At 49.2% G+C, this 14,423-nt stretch overlaps 6 protein-coding genes across 6 annotated transcripts; 3 read left to right on the top strand and 3 right to left on the bottom strand.

The window, feature by feature from the left end:
- Positions 1-879: 879 nt before the first annotated feature.
- GUITHDRAFT_68544 (hypothetical protein) lies at positions 880-1,806 on the top strand (the record flags this gene model as incomplete). The annotated part of the gene is made up of 1 exon (XM_005835644.1): positions 880-1,806. The coding sequence occupies one exon, from the start codon at positions 880-882 to the stop codon at positions 1,804-1,806; it is 927 nt and encodes a 308-aa protein (XP_005835701.1).
- A 1,285-nt stretch (positions 1,807-3,091) lies between these two features.
- GUITHDRAFT_136408 (hypothetical protein) lies at positions 3,092-4,250 on the bottom strand (the record flags this gene model as incomplete). The annotated part of the gene is made up of 3 exons (XM_005835643.1): positions 3,092-3,166; positions 3,219-3,275; positions 3,321-4,250. The coding sequence occupies 3 exons, from the start codon at positions 4,248-4,250 to the stop codon at positions 3,092-3,094; spliced, it is 1,062 nt and encodes a 353-aa protein (XP_005835700.1).
- A 365-nt stretch (positions 4,251-4,615) lies between these two features.
- Positions 4,616-6,490, top strand: GUITHDRAFT_151671 (hypothetical protein). Its single transcript, XM_005835642.1, has 9 exons — positions 4,616-4,720; positions 4,952-5,029; positions 5,080-5,430; positions 5,477-5,596; positions 5,647-5,769; positions 5,825-5,914; positions 6,002-6,133; positions 6,249-6,284; positions 6,336-6,490. The coding sequence occupies exons 1-9, from the start codon at positions 4,631-4,633 to the stop codon at positions 6,471-6,473; spliced, it is 1,158 nt and encodes a 385-aa protein (XP_005835699.1). The 5' UTR covers positions 4,616-4,630; the 3' UTR covers positions 6,474-6,490.
- A 74-nt stretch (positions 6,491-6,564) lies between these two features.
- GUITHDRAFT_136406 (hypothetical protein) lies at positions 6,565-9,557 on the bottom strand (the record flags this gene model as incomplete). Its single annotated transcript, XM_005835641.1, has 13 exons — positions 6,565-6,669; positions 6,720-6,819; positions 6,997-7,050; positions 7,175-7,222; positions 7,402-7,514; positions 7,618-7,683; positions 7,801-7,836; positions 8,291-8,342; positions 8,398-8,490; positions 8,662-8,741; positions 8,781-8,888; positions 8,932-9,080; positions 9,338-9,557. 13 exons carry the CDS (start codon positions 9,555-9,557, stop codon positions 6,565-6,567), a joined length of 1,224 nt encoding a protein of 407 aa, XP_005835698.1.
- A 957-nt stretch (positions 9,558-10,514) lies between these two features.
- Positions 10,515-11,503, top strand: GUITHDRAFT_105345 (hypothetical protein; the record flags this gene model as incomplete). Its single annotated transcript, XM_005835640.1, has 4 exons — positions 10,515-10,734; positions 10,779-10,951; positions 11,314-11,427; positions 11,474-11,503. 4 exons carry the CDS (start codon positions 10,515-10,517, stop codon positions 11,501-11,503), a joined length of 537 nt encoding a protein of 178 aa, XP_005835697.1.
- A 152-nt stretch (positions 11,504-11,655) lies between these two features.
- GUITHDRAFT_151669 (hypothetical protein) lies at positions 11,656-12,485 on the bottom strand. The gene is made up of 3 exons (XM_005835639.1): positions 12,311-12,485; positions 12,010-12,266; positions 11,656-11,955 (listed from the first exon to the last, which is right to left on the bottom strand). Exons 1-3 carry the CDS (start codon positions 12,334-12,336, stop codon positions 11,672-11,674), a joined length of 567 nt encoding a protein of 188 aa, XP_005835696.1. The 5' UTR covers positions 12,337-12,485; the 3' UTR covers positions 11,656-11,671.
- Between the last annotated feature and the right edge of the window lie 1,938 nt (positions 12,486-14,423).

Raw genomic sequence — 14,423 nt, 5'->3', positions numbered from 1 at the left:
TGGTCAGCGCGTTGCTAGTACGTCATGCCCCGCTTCCGCACGAGCATGTCCAATGCGCTATCTCTCGTTTCTTTCATGGGGGCTTGAGGACGATATCATATAAAGAAAAGCAAACCGGAGCAAACAGAAGAAGCGACGTTTGGCAAACAGCTCAGATCATTCGTGTTAGCTTTCTTCATTGAGACTCATCATCGGATAAACTGCGCATGTTTTTTCAATTACGATGTTTCCTGTAGGGTCATGCAAGCAGTTGGTCGAAGGATTCCATGGTAACGTTCTTGAATATTTTCTGGGTTCGTCGAAAGATATTATCACAACGGGCCATACATGGCTAGATTTGCTGACATTTTTTAATAGCATGGGTCAGTAAATGATTGGAGATGACATCGCATGCCATGGGAATGGAGCATCAGGTAGTCCATTGAATTCTCGTGTGTTGCTCATTGGTAAGCTTCCTAGCGTTTGTGTTTTGGCTAAGTTGGTCATAGTTTATCTTGTCCTGATCATTGTCCATCAAAAGAGGGACAGCATTGTGCTTCACAGAGAGTGACTAAAATCGAAGAGCAGCTTGGGAAACAAGCATTGAGGAAGTGAAGCAGCTCGGGAATGCAAGGGACAAGCACAAGCATCAAGTTGAAGGAGACAAGCAATCCTCGGTCAACTTCACCGGAGACTGGGCTTGCCCCTCATCCCCCGAAGTTTTACTCATCTCACAGTCGTCTGATTTTCCTCTCCGCGGCAAATCCTACCAGGATCAGCGGCAGCGCGGCACAACTAGGCTACATGGTTCACGATGCTCTCTCTGTCGCGCACGCACTTGTTGCCTATGCAGCGAGCCTCTTGTACTTTGCTGCTCCTGTCCAACTCAAAGGCGTCAAGATGCACATAAGAAACTCAAAGACCTCAGAAGTCACAAAGTTGCTTCCTAAGAAGAAAAAAAAGACGAGGACAAGAAGCGTCTCTAAGAAAGCCTGCAGTGACTCAGGCAAAGGCAGGCCACTGCCTCGCTTTTGGATTTATGAAGCTCAAGGCGACAGGCCTCGCATGGAGGATACGCATGTGGCGCAGCTTAGCTTCCACAAAGACAAACACGTGTTCGGGGTTTTCGACGGACATGCTGGTGATCGCGCTGCCAAGCTGCTGAGCACAGAGATCGTAGGGATACTGAGGGACCAGATCATGCAGAGGTCGGGCCCTCAAGACAGCGCATTGGGGGCCAGCCTGACCAGCAGCTTCCTTGAGGCCGAGAAGAGAGCGCTAGCACAGTCTTGGGACGATGGCAGCTCAGCAATCCTGGCAGTGATCGATGGAGATCGTCTCTTCGTGGCGAATGCTGGAGACTGCCGGGCGATCATCTGCGGTGAGGGAGAGCCCATGCCGATGAGCACTGATCACGACCCGACTGTGCCCGAGGAACGGAAGCGCATCGAAGCCAACAACAAGCGCATTGAAAGCTATGAAATCAACGGAAGGTCCATCAACCGAATCAGATCGCTTGCAATGTCTCGATGTATAGGCGACAAAAGTCTCAAGCAATACCGCCATTTCGGTACAGACACTTGGATTCCCATAGATGATTGCATCATACCAGACCCTGAGATAAAGGAGCTCTTGCTCACGAAGCAGCACAAGTTTCTGGTGATTGCCAGCGATGGATTATGGGCAACCGTGACAAACGAAGCTGTGGCACGGCGTCTCGACACCCTGACGGAAGAAGAGGATCCGGCAGAAGAGTTGCAGAAGCTCATTGATCGACGCGAAGACAACATCACAATAGTGGTCGTTGACCTGCGAGTGCAAGCTTGAATGGAGGACAGCACGGTATGGGCTGACGCCAGCCTCTGTCTGATGTAGCAGCTAGTCGAGAGCGGTTTCCGGGGCGGCCGATCCTCGGCATATGCGACAAGATGGCACAGGTGCACGCTGCCTGTTTGCTCAGCTTTTGAAGACGCGGGGAGGTTGACATGAGTTGAGTCCAGGGGTGCCACCCGTGACCATGAGAGGCGAATTGTGTCTTTTATTCCCTTGGTATTGCATGAAGCATGACTACACCCCGACCCTCTGACTCTACTCGCACATACTCTTCGTTGCCTCCTTGATCTGACACCGACACATGGCTTGCGATCAGTCATGGAGACTGAGACTGTATCTTCATGCACTAGACAATAGATGTGCATAGTCCTCTCTTTACCACCGTGTCCTCCTTTGCGATGCCAGGACTGCCTGCCGCGTGGAGGGTCCATAAGAACTGACAAGACCACTCCATGCCTGTAAAGGACCACGAACTCCCGCGACTCATACGTCCAGACTCTCGTTTGCGAGGTGGTCTCGTGCTGTGCTCCCTCTGTTCTCCACGGTCTCTGCTCCCAGGAGTCCACGCGTATACTCTGTTTTTATTGTCCTTGCATCGTGTTATGCTGAACTATGAATTATGTTTTCACAGCTTCATGTTGTTTTTCATCTCCTGCTATACTACTGTGCTTGATCAACTCATGGACGTTCGTTTGTTTGGTTCCGTTCCAGGATAAAACAAAACCAAAAGGATGAAGTCTTCGGACTGCTTGTCTGCGACACACACTTTGTTTTGGACCAGCCGCTCGATTCCCCATGTCGCATCGTCTCGCTCAGCCTGAGCCTTCTTCACCCTGGTGACAAAGGAGCATGAGAACGAGCTATAGCTTCTTCCTCCACTGTTCTGCTCTGTTCATCCTCCCTTCCCTTCTCGTGTTCATCACATACAACGCGCAGAGTCAAAGAATCTGTTCAGTAGAGAGTTTCAGTTCCGTAGGCTTGGAATGAGATCGAAGCATTCTGGTACAGTCAGCTCACTTTCTCGGCTGCTGGGTCACGGTGGGCAGAGAACATGGAAAGTTTCAGACGCCTCAGTTTGCTAGAAGCAGCACATGGAGAGACTCCAGAATCTCACTACTCCTGTCAAGGCGAACAAATCATACACATCCGCGTAGGGACTCAAATTCCAAATTCATCAAAGGGATGTACAAAAATGATGTTACAAGGCAAAGCTGAGAGCATATCCAATGCAATCAATCCGCTGCTCTTGGATGCGCCAACTTGATTGATTTTGACTGGCTCAGTAGCATCCCCGTTCAGCCATCTCACCATGGCACCCGACTCCGTAACCTAAGCTTTCTCTCAGCTCTGGCCCCTATGTGAATCAATCGTCAAGCGAACGAACGCAAGCAAACGGCTGAGCTCACATTGGGGCCAAAAGAATTCAGTTGCGTCATCTGCTCTTTCCAGAACTGCCACTTGATCTGGAGCAAGGAATAAGTAGAACGACCTCCATCACCTCTCTCAACCTGATCGAAGTCTGTCGTTGTGAATGGTGAGTCCAGTGCATCCCGGATTCGGTGCAGGGTGATGAGAATTACAGAAAAGGTAATCCCAAGGAAGTAGGCCGAGTAACATCCATAGAGAGGATCCAGAGTTTCTGCCCCTTGCTCCGACTTGCAAAAATCCAACCAGTAAGGGGCAAGGACGATGGGCGCCACATGAATGGTGAAGAAGCAGAAGCAGCGCAGACCACGAGGACTGATGTAGCAACGGGCCATCTTCACATCCTCCCATGCGCAGATCATTCGTTTCAGGCATTCCCACGCCCTGCCCTTGCCCATCTGACCTCCTTTTGTCCCAGACTCATAGCCCAGAGTAGAGCTTTGCAGCTCAATCTCTGCCGCAATCTTAGCAAACGTGTCGTAGACCAGATGATCCGCTGACTCTTGACCGTCGGAATGCCGCACTTGCTCTCTTATGCAGTACTTCTGCATGTTCTCGACAAGCTCATTGAAGTAGGGAGTAAAAGCTCTCTGTATCTTGCCCCCTTTGCCGACCTCCCATGACTTGAGGAGGAAGAATATGCTCGCGATCATTGACTTGATACACGCAAGGCCGTCGAGAGCGCGCTCGCGGTTGTCGAAAGCAACCTGAATCCCGAAAGTGAGAGGGAAAACTGTACCATAGGCCACCACTTCTAGCGACGTTGTAAAGCGAATGTTGAGGAATGCTCTTGAACAGATGAAGATCGCCACAACTGTTGCTGCGCCAATCGTGCAAACATGGCCCGAGAGGCAGTATGCTACTCCTCGTGTTATAATCTGAATATTCTGGAGAAACTTGCTGCTTAGGGGTTGATCGGCTTCGTTTCGGTTTGCTTGTGGTGGAGCGACATTTAGTCTTGTATACTTGATCTGCTTCTCACCTGTAGCTGAAGGTCCAACCATTGAACTCATTGCCCCCTCAACCCAACGGGAGAATAAGTCCCGCACTTCTTCAATGCATCTCAGACACCAAGCACATCACTTGAACCGGAATTCGTAGGGACACAGGTGTCTTGTCGAACTCCCTTCCTCCTCAATCACGAGCTCTTCGCCTCCCTCGATGATCAAGGCTTGCTAGCCGTTCTGCCATGCCGTGCTTGCCCAAGTTAGACTTCAGGACCCCCACCCACTCAATGAATGATTGATTGACCGGTGAGAAGCAAGGAGCGCCTTGATGTGAAATTCTCATGTAACGGAAAACAACGTATCATCAGCCGGACACAGATCCTCAAGGATACACCTGCCGGTGCTGACTCTTCGCTATGGCTGCCATGTCGTCAAGGGTGACGACGATGATGGTGGCAGCGGCGCTGCTGGTGATGGTGCCAGTCATCTACCGTGTGAGAACACAGATGACAACAAGCAAGGTTGAGCTGTCGACGGTGAGATGCTCTCTGTTTGCTTGTTTGAAACAGCTCTCCCAGTGTTGAACGGGAAGGGTATTCGTTGCGATTCGTTTTCCCACTTGTCTCCATCGAATGCCTTGCCTCCCTGAACATCCTGATGAAAACTTCGTTATGTTCTATTTAAGATGAGACCATCACCCTATATTTTTCCTCAGAAGTGAACATAACAGAAAGTATTTTTCGGCTTTTCTGAAAATGATATCGCAGAAGGGAAAGGAGGATCTTTCGATGTTTGCAAACTCAGCAGTCTCTTTCTATGACCCGGGTGATACTGCTCCTGATTCTGTAATCTTTCTTTCCTTCCTGCTTCTCCAAAACTCATGCAGCATGTAAAGGACATCTTGCCGCGGGAAGTGCTCGAAGACGATGGCTCCAGAATTGACAGGGAGGACGCTCAGCGCAAGTCAGCCAGCCCCAACTATGGCAATGCACACTGGTATAAGGCAGGGCAGAGTGCAGATTTTCACGGAGACCTGCAAGAGGAGAATCGAAATCTTGAGAGAAGAGAAAAGAACGCAGAACACAAGCAAAGGGTGCAGGCTGAAAGGCGTGAAAAAGCAGCAGATAGGAGGAGGGAGCACAGGGATTATGAGGAGAGGAAGAGGTCTGCGCACAGAAGAGTCGAGAGGATCCTCCGCGAACGCAGAACGGATGAAGCACATGAGCGATATGAGAGTCAAAGACATGTGAGGAATGTTTCCTGCTTGGAAGATTTGTAACGATGGGGTACAGAGAGCTTCCAGTCGGCAGGAGAGGATCAGGGAGGAGAGAGAGAGAGAGGCGAAGAATCAAAAGACTTCTTTTGCCTATCGCCACCCTTTTGCGGCCGACAAGAAGGGACTGGGAAATCTTGTAGGAGGAGGGAGCTTGTTGAGATGGACAAAGCTGACCGTTGCTGGTAGGTAAAAGCTGAATTCCAGCAAGATGAGCAGAGGATGAAAGCAACTACAAACGCTATCTTCGGGGATTTGAAAGCAAACCATCAGTGGTCACATGGAGGTCTTCTGATCACAGACGTCAACCAGGTCATCCCCCGTGTGTCATTATGTCGTGCATGACCTGAGATTTCAAACTCGTCAGGCGCCGCCGCGAACATTGCATGAAGCTATGGAGGCTCGTCATGCGAGAGAGTATGCGAGAAGGGATTATGCATCACATGAGAAGTCGAAGGTGAGGAGAGAGAGAGAGCAGAACAAATCAAGGAAAGCAGAGTTGATTTGTTTTGGTGACTTGTTCATTGTCTCACTGACAACGTAGGAGCTCTCGGAGGAAGCAAGATTCGTTCATCCTAGGCAAGAGAGGGGAAGGGACAGGAGGAGACGCACACGCGCTCCCTGCACCATCGAGATGCTGGAGAACGGAGGGTGTTCGGACAGCCATCAGGTCAAGGTGAGGGCTCAGATGAGACCAAGGAGGAGGAGGAAGAGCAGGAGAATGAGTGAGGAGTGAGATGGAGGGGCGAGGATGGTTAAGCTCAGCTCAGTTTTGACCATCAAACGAGCAGGAGCATGAAGCAAGGAGGAGGTTCGCGACCAAGAAGGTCTTTTGTTTCACCTTTTTAGAAAATGGGAGGAAGTGAAGCAGCTTGCAGGATCATAAGATTCAATTGAAGCTCTCGAAGCACGAGGACCATCAGATCAGGAATCAGGTCGTGGCTCCCAACGCCGCTCCTACTGCTGGTTCAGTGATATCAGGATGGGTGAATGACGTAGGATCTCTGTTCAGATGAAAGAAATGGAATATTCGAAGCCCTCTTGTTCTTTTTCTTCATCTGATCTCCCCACATAACCTCCTCCTTGGTCCTGTAGCTGTGTTGCGACTCAATTCTTCAACTTGTAGGCTTGGATTCGATCCGCAATCTCTCTCCCCCTCAGCGCATCAATCACGCGTTCTACCGCTTCCCCTCCTTGAAGAAACTCTTCGACCTGCTCGTCATCAGCAAATCCATCACTTCTTAGTCTTTCTCTCCTCCTACCCCATGCACAGAGACATTGGCTCGATGGTCGGTGATGCGATCTTGAGCGTAATTGTATGTTCGGATGCGTTCGGACCGATCGCCAGAGCCGATGAGGGACCTAAACAAGGAGGCAACATGGGGTGAGAGGAGAGAGGGGAAAGGAACAAGGGGAGGAAGGACTTAGGAGAAGCGAGGGAGGAGAGGCAAGAAGCAGAGAATAGGCGGAAGGAAGGGAAATTCAGCAGGCAGGAAGAAGCAAGTAGAAGGAAGGGAGCTTGGAGCAGTAGCATCTCACTTGCGCAGAATCGACTCTTCGTTCTGAATCTTTGCCTTGTGAATGTCATACAGCCTTGAAAAAAAGAGTTTAGCGTCAACAAATCATTAGAGATGGCAGGTGCCAAGATGAAATAAGATGAGTTGTCAGCAGGTGGGTGAAAGTAAATGAAACCAGTTCTTGCTGTAACTTCTCTCACCTTGCCTGCAAAATCTTCAATCCCTTTGCCTTGTTTCTGTGCTGAGATCTGGATGAAAAAAAGCGATTCTGATTAGATCGAAGGAAATCTTCATTCTTCTCCTCTCCTCCACAATATGTGTTACAGCTTCTCAACATTCGTGTTTCCCAACAACATTATCAAAGTCAGTCACTCCTCTAACATCGCACTTCCCATAACTCTTCGCCTACACATTATTTCTCACTTACCGCTCGTCCCTACAATGAACACTCACTCCCGTTGGTAAGTGAGTGATGCGAACAGCACTATCCGTGGTGTTCACACTCTGTCCTCCTGCTCCGCTTGCTCTCATCAGTTCGATCTAGAACATCCAAAACTTAGTCAGGCCGTTCACACACCCATCTCCTCTCCATTCCGCCCGCTTCTGCTACTCCTGCCTTCCCCCTTCTCCTTCTTGCTCTTACTTTGAGTTCCGAAGGGTTCAGCGCAAACTCTGGTGTCTCTGAGTCGACCATAATGGCAACACTGATCTACAAGCTTTGTAAAAGAGCAGACAAGAAGGGGAATACTTCAAGAAAGGGGATAGGATTAAGAGAAGACGACTTGAACCGGGGGGAAAGGAAAATTGAACACACAAATCAACTCACTGTACTAGTGTGCACCCTCCCCATAGTCTCCGTCTCCTAGCACAAAGTGAGAAACGGAAAGCTTTTGATGGTGATCAAGTATGATGATGAGCCAGTGAAGATTTTGATGTCGATGGTAGCATTCATGCTGTTATTGGTGGTGATAGTGTGATGATGATGATGATGATGATGATTGTTGTTGTTGATGATGATGTTGATGTTGATGTTGATGATGACTATGACGATGTTGATGTTGATGATGATGATGCTGATGACGATGACGATGACAATGAAGAGGACGAGGACGAGGACGAGGACGGGGACGGGGACACGAGGACGAGGACGAGGACGGGGACGGGGACGATGATGATGTTTGTTGATCATCATCATTTTGTTGTTGTTGTTGTTGTTGTTGTTGTTGTTGTTGTTGATCATAGTCATGATGACGATGATGATGATCATGTTGATAATTGTTGATGATGATGAATCATGTTTGCGATGATTCGCTCACAGGGACCCTCTGCACTCGATGAACACCGCTTTCAAACTTGAGTAGTCCGTAGCTGAGGTAGAAGAGATGTCAAATATGACAGTACTCCTGCATCTCAATCTTTTCACATTTCTTCTCCTCCTGTGATTGAAGCAGTGGCTTCTTTCAGACCCCCAACTTCACTTTCACTCTTATCCAACACCTCGAAGTTCCAACCTTTCCTGTGGTGCATAGAGTAAGGCCATATAGAGATGATGCAGAAGGAGATCTGGGGATAGGGGAAGGAGAAAAAGTATCACGAGCAGGAGAAGGACGAGCAGGAGCAAGACAAAGGAGAATTGGCATCAGCAACAGAGCAGCAGGAGGGGGATAAGGAGGCGAGAGGAGCATACCTCACAGAGAACAACTGATACATCTGAAACATCTCTGAAGCAAACAGAGAGGCTTCGCTTCCTCCTGCAGCTGCTCTCACCTGGAGGCTTACAGTCACAAAGGGACTTGGAAGTCAGACCCAGCAAGCAAGCCTTGCCTCCAAGATCACATCGCAATCGTCGTCGGGATCACGGGGAATAAGGAGAGGAGTGAGCATGCGGCGCAAATCTTTGATTCTTTCTTCGACCTAAAGGGGGATCAGCAGTAGAGCGGAAGGAAGCCTTCATTACTGTCATGAGCTCATTCTTGAACTCTAATTTCGTCTCCTCGTCTTCGCTCTGGGTCGACAGGATGCTGACAAGTTCGTTTCTGTCCGAGTAGCAGCTCATCAGCTCGCTGCCGTGCTGTCTTATTCTCATATTTGATTTGAGCAACTTCCCTGAAGCCAACACCTCAGTCCTCAGCATCCATATTCCCACCTCATCCTCACCATCACTGTCCTCACCATCATCATCCTCGCCATCACCATCACCACCATCCTCGCCATCACCATCACCACCATCCTCGCCATCATCATCATCATCACCATCACCATCACTTATATCATCAGAATAATCAAGAGCAGCAGAAGCAGACGAAGCATCACCACCAGCATAATGATCATCGCGATCTTAGCAGTCATGTCAACATTCTCACCGATATGTGCTTGTCGGTCGGGTGTCGTGACTGATTTACACATCTCATCTTCCAGGGCCTGACATTCCTCGATGATAGCCTTAACCCTCTCATCGAACAACCCCGACCACTCTATCTGTGACGCTTCAGCTGCAGACCCCGAAGCCGCGTCGGAGAATCTCCTTGACTGGCGGAGATGCCGAGGCAGTGCGAGGATGCTGGAAGTTGAGAACGAGATCATGGTGTGTGAGACGCCCTTCAACTCGGACGATCTTCTGCCATGACATGCTACCCACGGCTCTGCTACCATCGTCCTTCCCCACCCACCCTGCCTGCTTCCTCTTCGTAGAACATACGAACACCAAGTAGAAGCAGGCGAGGCCGAAGGCGATGGAAGCGAGCTGGAAGGGGGAGGGCAAGGGCAAGTTTGGAGCGTCAGTCGACGAAGAGGAGGAGGAGGGGGGGGGAAAACTCCACTCATCTCCTCCCTCCCCAACCTCCCGCTCAGAATCCAGCGCCACACTCGTGCCATGGATAAAAATTGGTTCTACCCTCACCCCGACCTTCACCACCCCTCATTTTCTCTTGTATGGGACCCCACTTCAATAGAACCCACCGCCCTCCTGTATGCGAGCTAGGATTCGTCCGCCTCGAAGCGGAAGGAAGAAAACGACGGGAAAGAGACGCTGACGGGAGGGAGAGGACGAGAGGTGGAAGGTGGCCGAACGGAAGCCACCATGGAGGTTGCAGGAGAGGTAGAACGTCGCAGAGACAGAGAGTGATGATAGAGAAAACCTCCAGGTAGAGAAGTCAAGAGAGCGACTGTGATACTGGAACACGTTGATAGGCGACATCTGGGCTTAAGACGTCTGATTGGAAAGGAGAAGAGGGAGAGGAAGGGACGAGCCCTTTGACGAGAAGAAAGATGTTGCAAGCATCATGAATCACCAGATGAAGTTTGAAATAGGCATGAGATGTACCAGGTTTGTTCGACCAGAATTCCTTAGCATGAGCGTGCTGTAATGCAGCAAAAGCACGGAAGTACATCACGTTGACAAGAATCATTCGTCGTCATGCAAGAGGAAGACTAAGGAGGAGGATAGATGGTGGGACCAAGGAGACGAAAGAGCTGCGAACATCACTCTCCTCCTGCATACTACTCACGACTATCTTTGTAGATTGAGATCAAACTTGACGGATGACAGATCTCGCATCGATTCTTGCTCGTCGACGAGCAGCAACAGATGAGAACGACGAGTCTACATGGGATGAGCAGGCCCTTCTTTCGAGAGCAAGTGCCAGCAGAACGACGAAGGAAGCGAAACCTGCGTCAATCTCGGTCAAAGAGAAGCTATCTCTCTTCAATAATAGCAGCAGCAGCAGCAGCAGCAGCAGCAGCAGTTCAGAATCACCTGGAGGTAAGATCAGGACACGCAAACTTGTTAGTTGATTTCTCGTGCAGGCAGTCAGACGCATGAAGGAGGCAAAGGCTGCCCAACGGATTTGTCGCGTCTGCTCGCCCAGAGAAGGTTGAAGGTGGACAGCTCGATCGTCAGCAATGAGCTCTTGGACATTCCTGATATCGATAGCCATGGTCGTGGAAGACCACTGAGAAATGCTGAAGGCATGCAGAAGGTGACGGGAGATTGCTTGATGCTGATGATGAAGAGGACGATGAGGATGAGGAAGAAGATGTGCACGAGCAGACGATCATGATCAAGAAAACAATGATTTAAAGGCTAACAATGGAGTTGATGATGAATCTGACGATGACTATGATGATGACGACGACCATGATGATGATGATAATGATGATGATGATAATGATGATGATCATTGTCATGATGATGATGATGATGATGATGATGGTGATGATGATCATTTTCATGATGATGATGATGACGATTATGATGACGACGACGACAACGACGATGATGATGATGACATTGTGGCTGCTTCGGCTGGTGGTGGCGTTGTTGTTGGCTCAAGTGTGGCAGGTGATGGAGGCAAGGCGAGCGCACATTGAGCAGATGGAAGCTGCCTTCAAAGACAAGAAAGGTTTCGACGTCGAAGAAGCCGCCGACATAGCGCTTGCAAAGGGATCACACTTGGTGAGCTTCCTCACTCTTGTCTGACTGAGTCACAGAGAGATCTCAGGTGAGAGAGATCGAGAGAAAGAGATTGTGATAGTTGAGATCTGCTCCTCTTACAACAGTATCGACTTATGTGGGATCAGCAGCAATGATATCGTGTTCACGTAATCGTGTATGTTCCATGTGAATTTTGAAATGAAATGAAAGATTGTTTTTTATGCATCATTGGGCTCGACATAAATTGTTGACTTCATCAAGTGCTTTATTGATCAATAAAGTACATATCAGACTGCCAAGGGCTCGGATTTCTGCTGATTCCTGCAGAATGAAACTGTTGAACGTTTTGTGATGACATGCTCGTTAGATCCCACGGGTAGTCCATGTACTTTATGACGTCGGTTGAACTCGGTCTCTCCGTCTTCTTTGCCGACTGGTCCATCTTCTTTCTCACCAGCTCTCTTGAATGCTTCAGGGTCTCAAATGCCTCTTTCTGCCTCTCAACGCTTCTCCTCCTCCTCTGCAGCAAGATATCTACTCGTTGACGGCCTGCAAACAAGTTACATCATGCCTGTTGGATCGTTCTCGGGACGAGCGACTCACTCTTCTCCTTCTGGAGCTCCGTCGACCGTCTTGACGGAGACCTCTCTCCCTCCTGCACACTCTCTGTTGTGTTGATGGCTGGCAACTGACCGATGGCTCGTATCGCGTTCGTCAAGTTCAGTGACAGGTTTCTGCTGATCCGGCTCCTTGACTTTAAAGCTGCAGGAATAGTTGGGGGTTGGCTGTTGATGCTCTTGATGACCTCTGCGCGTTCTCGTTGCACCTTGCGGTCATGCTTGCATTTTTCAAGGTAAGAACTGAGACGACATGTCAGTCAAGAAAGACCGGAGGATAACATCACCTTCTGTACTCGCTCGCCGTCTCCATAACGTTCTGATGCACTTCTTTCCTCGTCTTGATTCTGTTTCTGACCTGCTCAAGCTCAACCTCCTTCAGGCTGCCCACAACTGACGCTTCGAGCTTGCTCAGGTTGAACAGCTCGAGATTGGAATAGAAGATTCGAGACTGGGACGAGAAGATTCGAGACTGAGAAGAGGGATGGAACTTCATACTCGGCCTGCTGCGAATCAGCTTCTCTTCCTGCAGCTTGCCCGCAACGATCTTATCCAACTTGGTAGAGACCACTAACGACTGCTTTGCCCTCATCATGTTATCCTTCAAGCTGCCACGTGTCATATCTAACGCTGTCATTCCTGTCAAGCCCATGTCTTCCCCTGCTATGCGAGGAGCAAGAGAGGGAGGGGGAGGAGAGACTTGCTCTTTCCTCAGTCGCTGGCTTTCTACTGCTTTTTCTAACTCAACAAACTTCCTTCTACTCACAACACGATCGATCTTCCAAACATCACGAACATTCCTCAGCCTGTGACATCTCGCCCTGCTCAAGTGACCTCTATACACAGACTGAATGAGAGCAGCCATAAGATGCTGCTGGCAATCTGTCGCTTTCATCAACCATATCGGATCTCTTTTCTGCGCGGACCAAGTCTTGATGAACAGAAGAGCAGTTCTGATCCGAGCTTGGTTGTTCGATTTGAAGTGAAACTTCAAAACAGGAATTGAACCAAACAACCTTCGATTCGGAAACCGTAAAGCATGATCTTCTTCATCTTTCAAGCTCTCAGCTTCTGCTATATCGATCTGGGTCCCTTGCGTCAGCAGACTCTTTAGACTTGCTTCATGTGGCAACCAGGGTATTAGTCTGACTTGTAGACCCACCCAAGAGGGAAGAACTCCTCGACCATTTGACGAGGCGAGCTCTGGTTGTAAGACCTGAACATCTTCGTTCTCATCAAAAACAAATGAAATCTTTGATTCCGGAAGAAACGAGACGCTTTTGTCATGAGACAACAACTTTGGCTTCAAGTTGTTTGAAATGCAATACAACGTGGTCGAAGTCCCGTTGTCTGTCAGAGCTTTTGCCAGACAAGCCAGAGCTTCGGTACGCAGACGAGTACAGGTCCATCTCCACCAGTGCTGAATGGATTTCGTGCTTCGAAGAAGAAGGACGGCTTTCTTCAAGCTTCTCTTCGTTGAGCGACACTCTAGCCATCTTCTCACTGTCGCTTGAACGCAACAAGCAGCATGGACTCTCAACACACTCTCACCGAGAAGAAAGTGGACTGATCCAATCGATGATTGACTTGAGCTGTTGATGGTCCTGTTAAGATAAGTGATATAGTTGATGAAATGATTCCTGGACGCCTCATCTTTGAACTTTAGGACGACCAAGAAGCGATGAGAGATGTGTTGAGAACGAGAGCTTGGCAGTGCATCAAAGCCATGATGCTGTTCGAAATGTTGAAGGAAAATGGTTCTTGTTTTGGTGTCAACATGCGTCAATCTTCCCAAGCGGAATCGTTTCACTGGAAATCGCGCAAGGTGACTCGCCTCTTGCAGAGTTCTCGCTCTTCGACGCATTCTCAGCACAGCTCGGAACAACTCATTTCCTCCGCTATGTCGTTCACGTTGGAAGCTGAAAATGTTGGACAAGTACAAGATGGGTGAATCAGAGGAGCTCTGCATGCTTCCCCATTTGGCCGCTAACTGCTCAATCACATCAGCATACTTGGGATGAAAGTAAATGGTCAGGTTTGAGCTTCGAAGCAACAAGTCATCATCAGACAGGGGCAGCTTTGCAAGCTTTTTGGCGATGTTCTGGTCATGGATTATCCCTCCGGAGAGCAAGCTGTGCACAAGACGACGCAAGTAAGCCGACAAGAGCCATCGTTGAAGAGTGATGGTGGGCATGAGATAGTGACTGTACAGCATTCTGAATTTCGTTCTTGCTGAATGCCCCATGGCAACTCGACTGATGATATTGTAAGGCGTCGAGTTGGAGTTAATGCGATGGACTTGAGACAGAATGTCTTGAAAGTGTTCGAAGTCGTGAATGTTTCTACTTGGGTCCCGGAAAATTTCGAACAGATGATCGACCTTCCTTTGCAATCGAGATT

This window comes from Guillardia theta (assembly GCF_000315625.1).
Source record: "Guillardia theta CCMP2712 unplaced genomic scaffold GUITHscaffold_20, whole genome shotgun sequence".
In the NCBI taxonomy this organism is placed as follows: domain Eukaryota; class Cryptophyceae; order Pyrenomonadales; family Geminigeraceae; genus Guillardia; species Guillardia theta.
Note: the sequence above shows the minus strand (reverse complement) of the source record. Positions and strands in the feature narration are given on the sequence as shown.

Coding starts and splice junctions, on each gene's coding strand:
- GUITHDRAFT_151671 (XM_005835642.1), top strand. CDS start 4,631: ATGATGGTGGCAGCGGCGCTGCTGGTGATGGTGCCAGTCATCTACCGT. Junction 4,721..4,951: donor GCAAGGTTGAGCTGTCGACG/GTGAGATGCTCT, acceptor ATGATATCGCAG/AAGGGAAAGGAGGATCTTTC. Junction 5,597..5,646: donor AGAAGGGACTGGGAAATCTT/GTAGGAGGAGGG, acceptor CGTTGCTGGTAG/GTAAAAGCTGAATTCCAGCA.
- GUITHDRAFT_151669 (XM_005835639.1), bottom strand. CDS start 12,336: ATGGAGACGGCGAGCGAGTACAGAAG. Junction 12,267..12,310: donor ACGGCGAGCGAGTACAGAAG/GTGATGTTATCC, acceptor ATGTCGTCTCAG/TTCTTACCTTGAAAAATGCA. Junction 11,956..12,009: donor GGAGCTCCAGAAGGAGAAGA/GTGAGTCGCTCG, acceptor ACTTGTTTGCAG/GCCGTCAACGAGTAGATATC.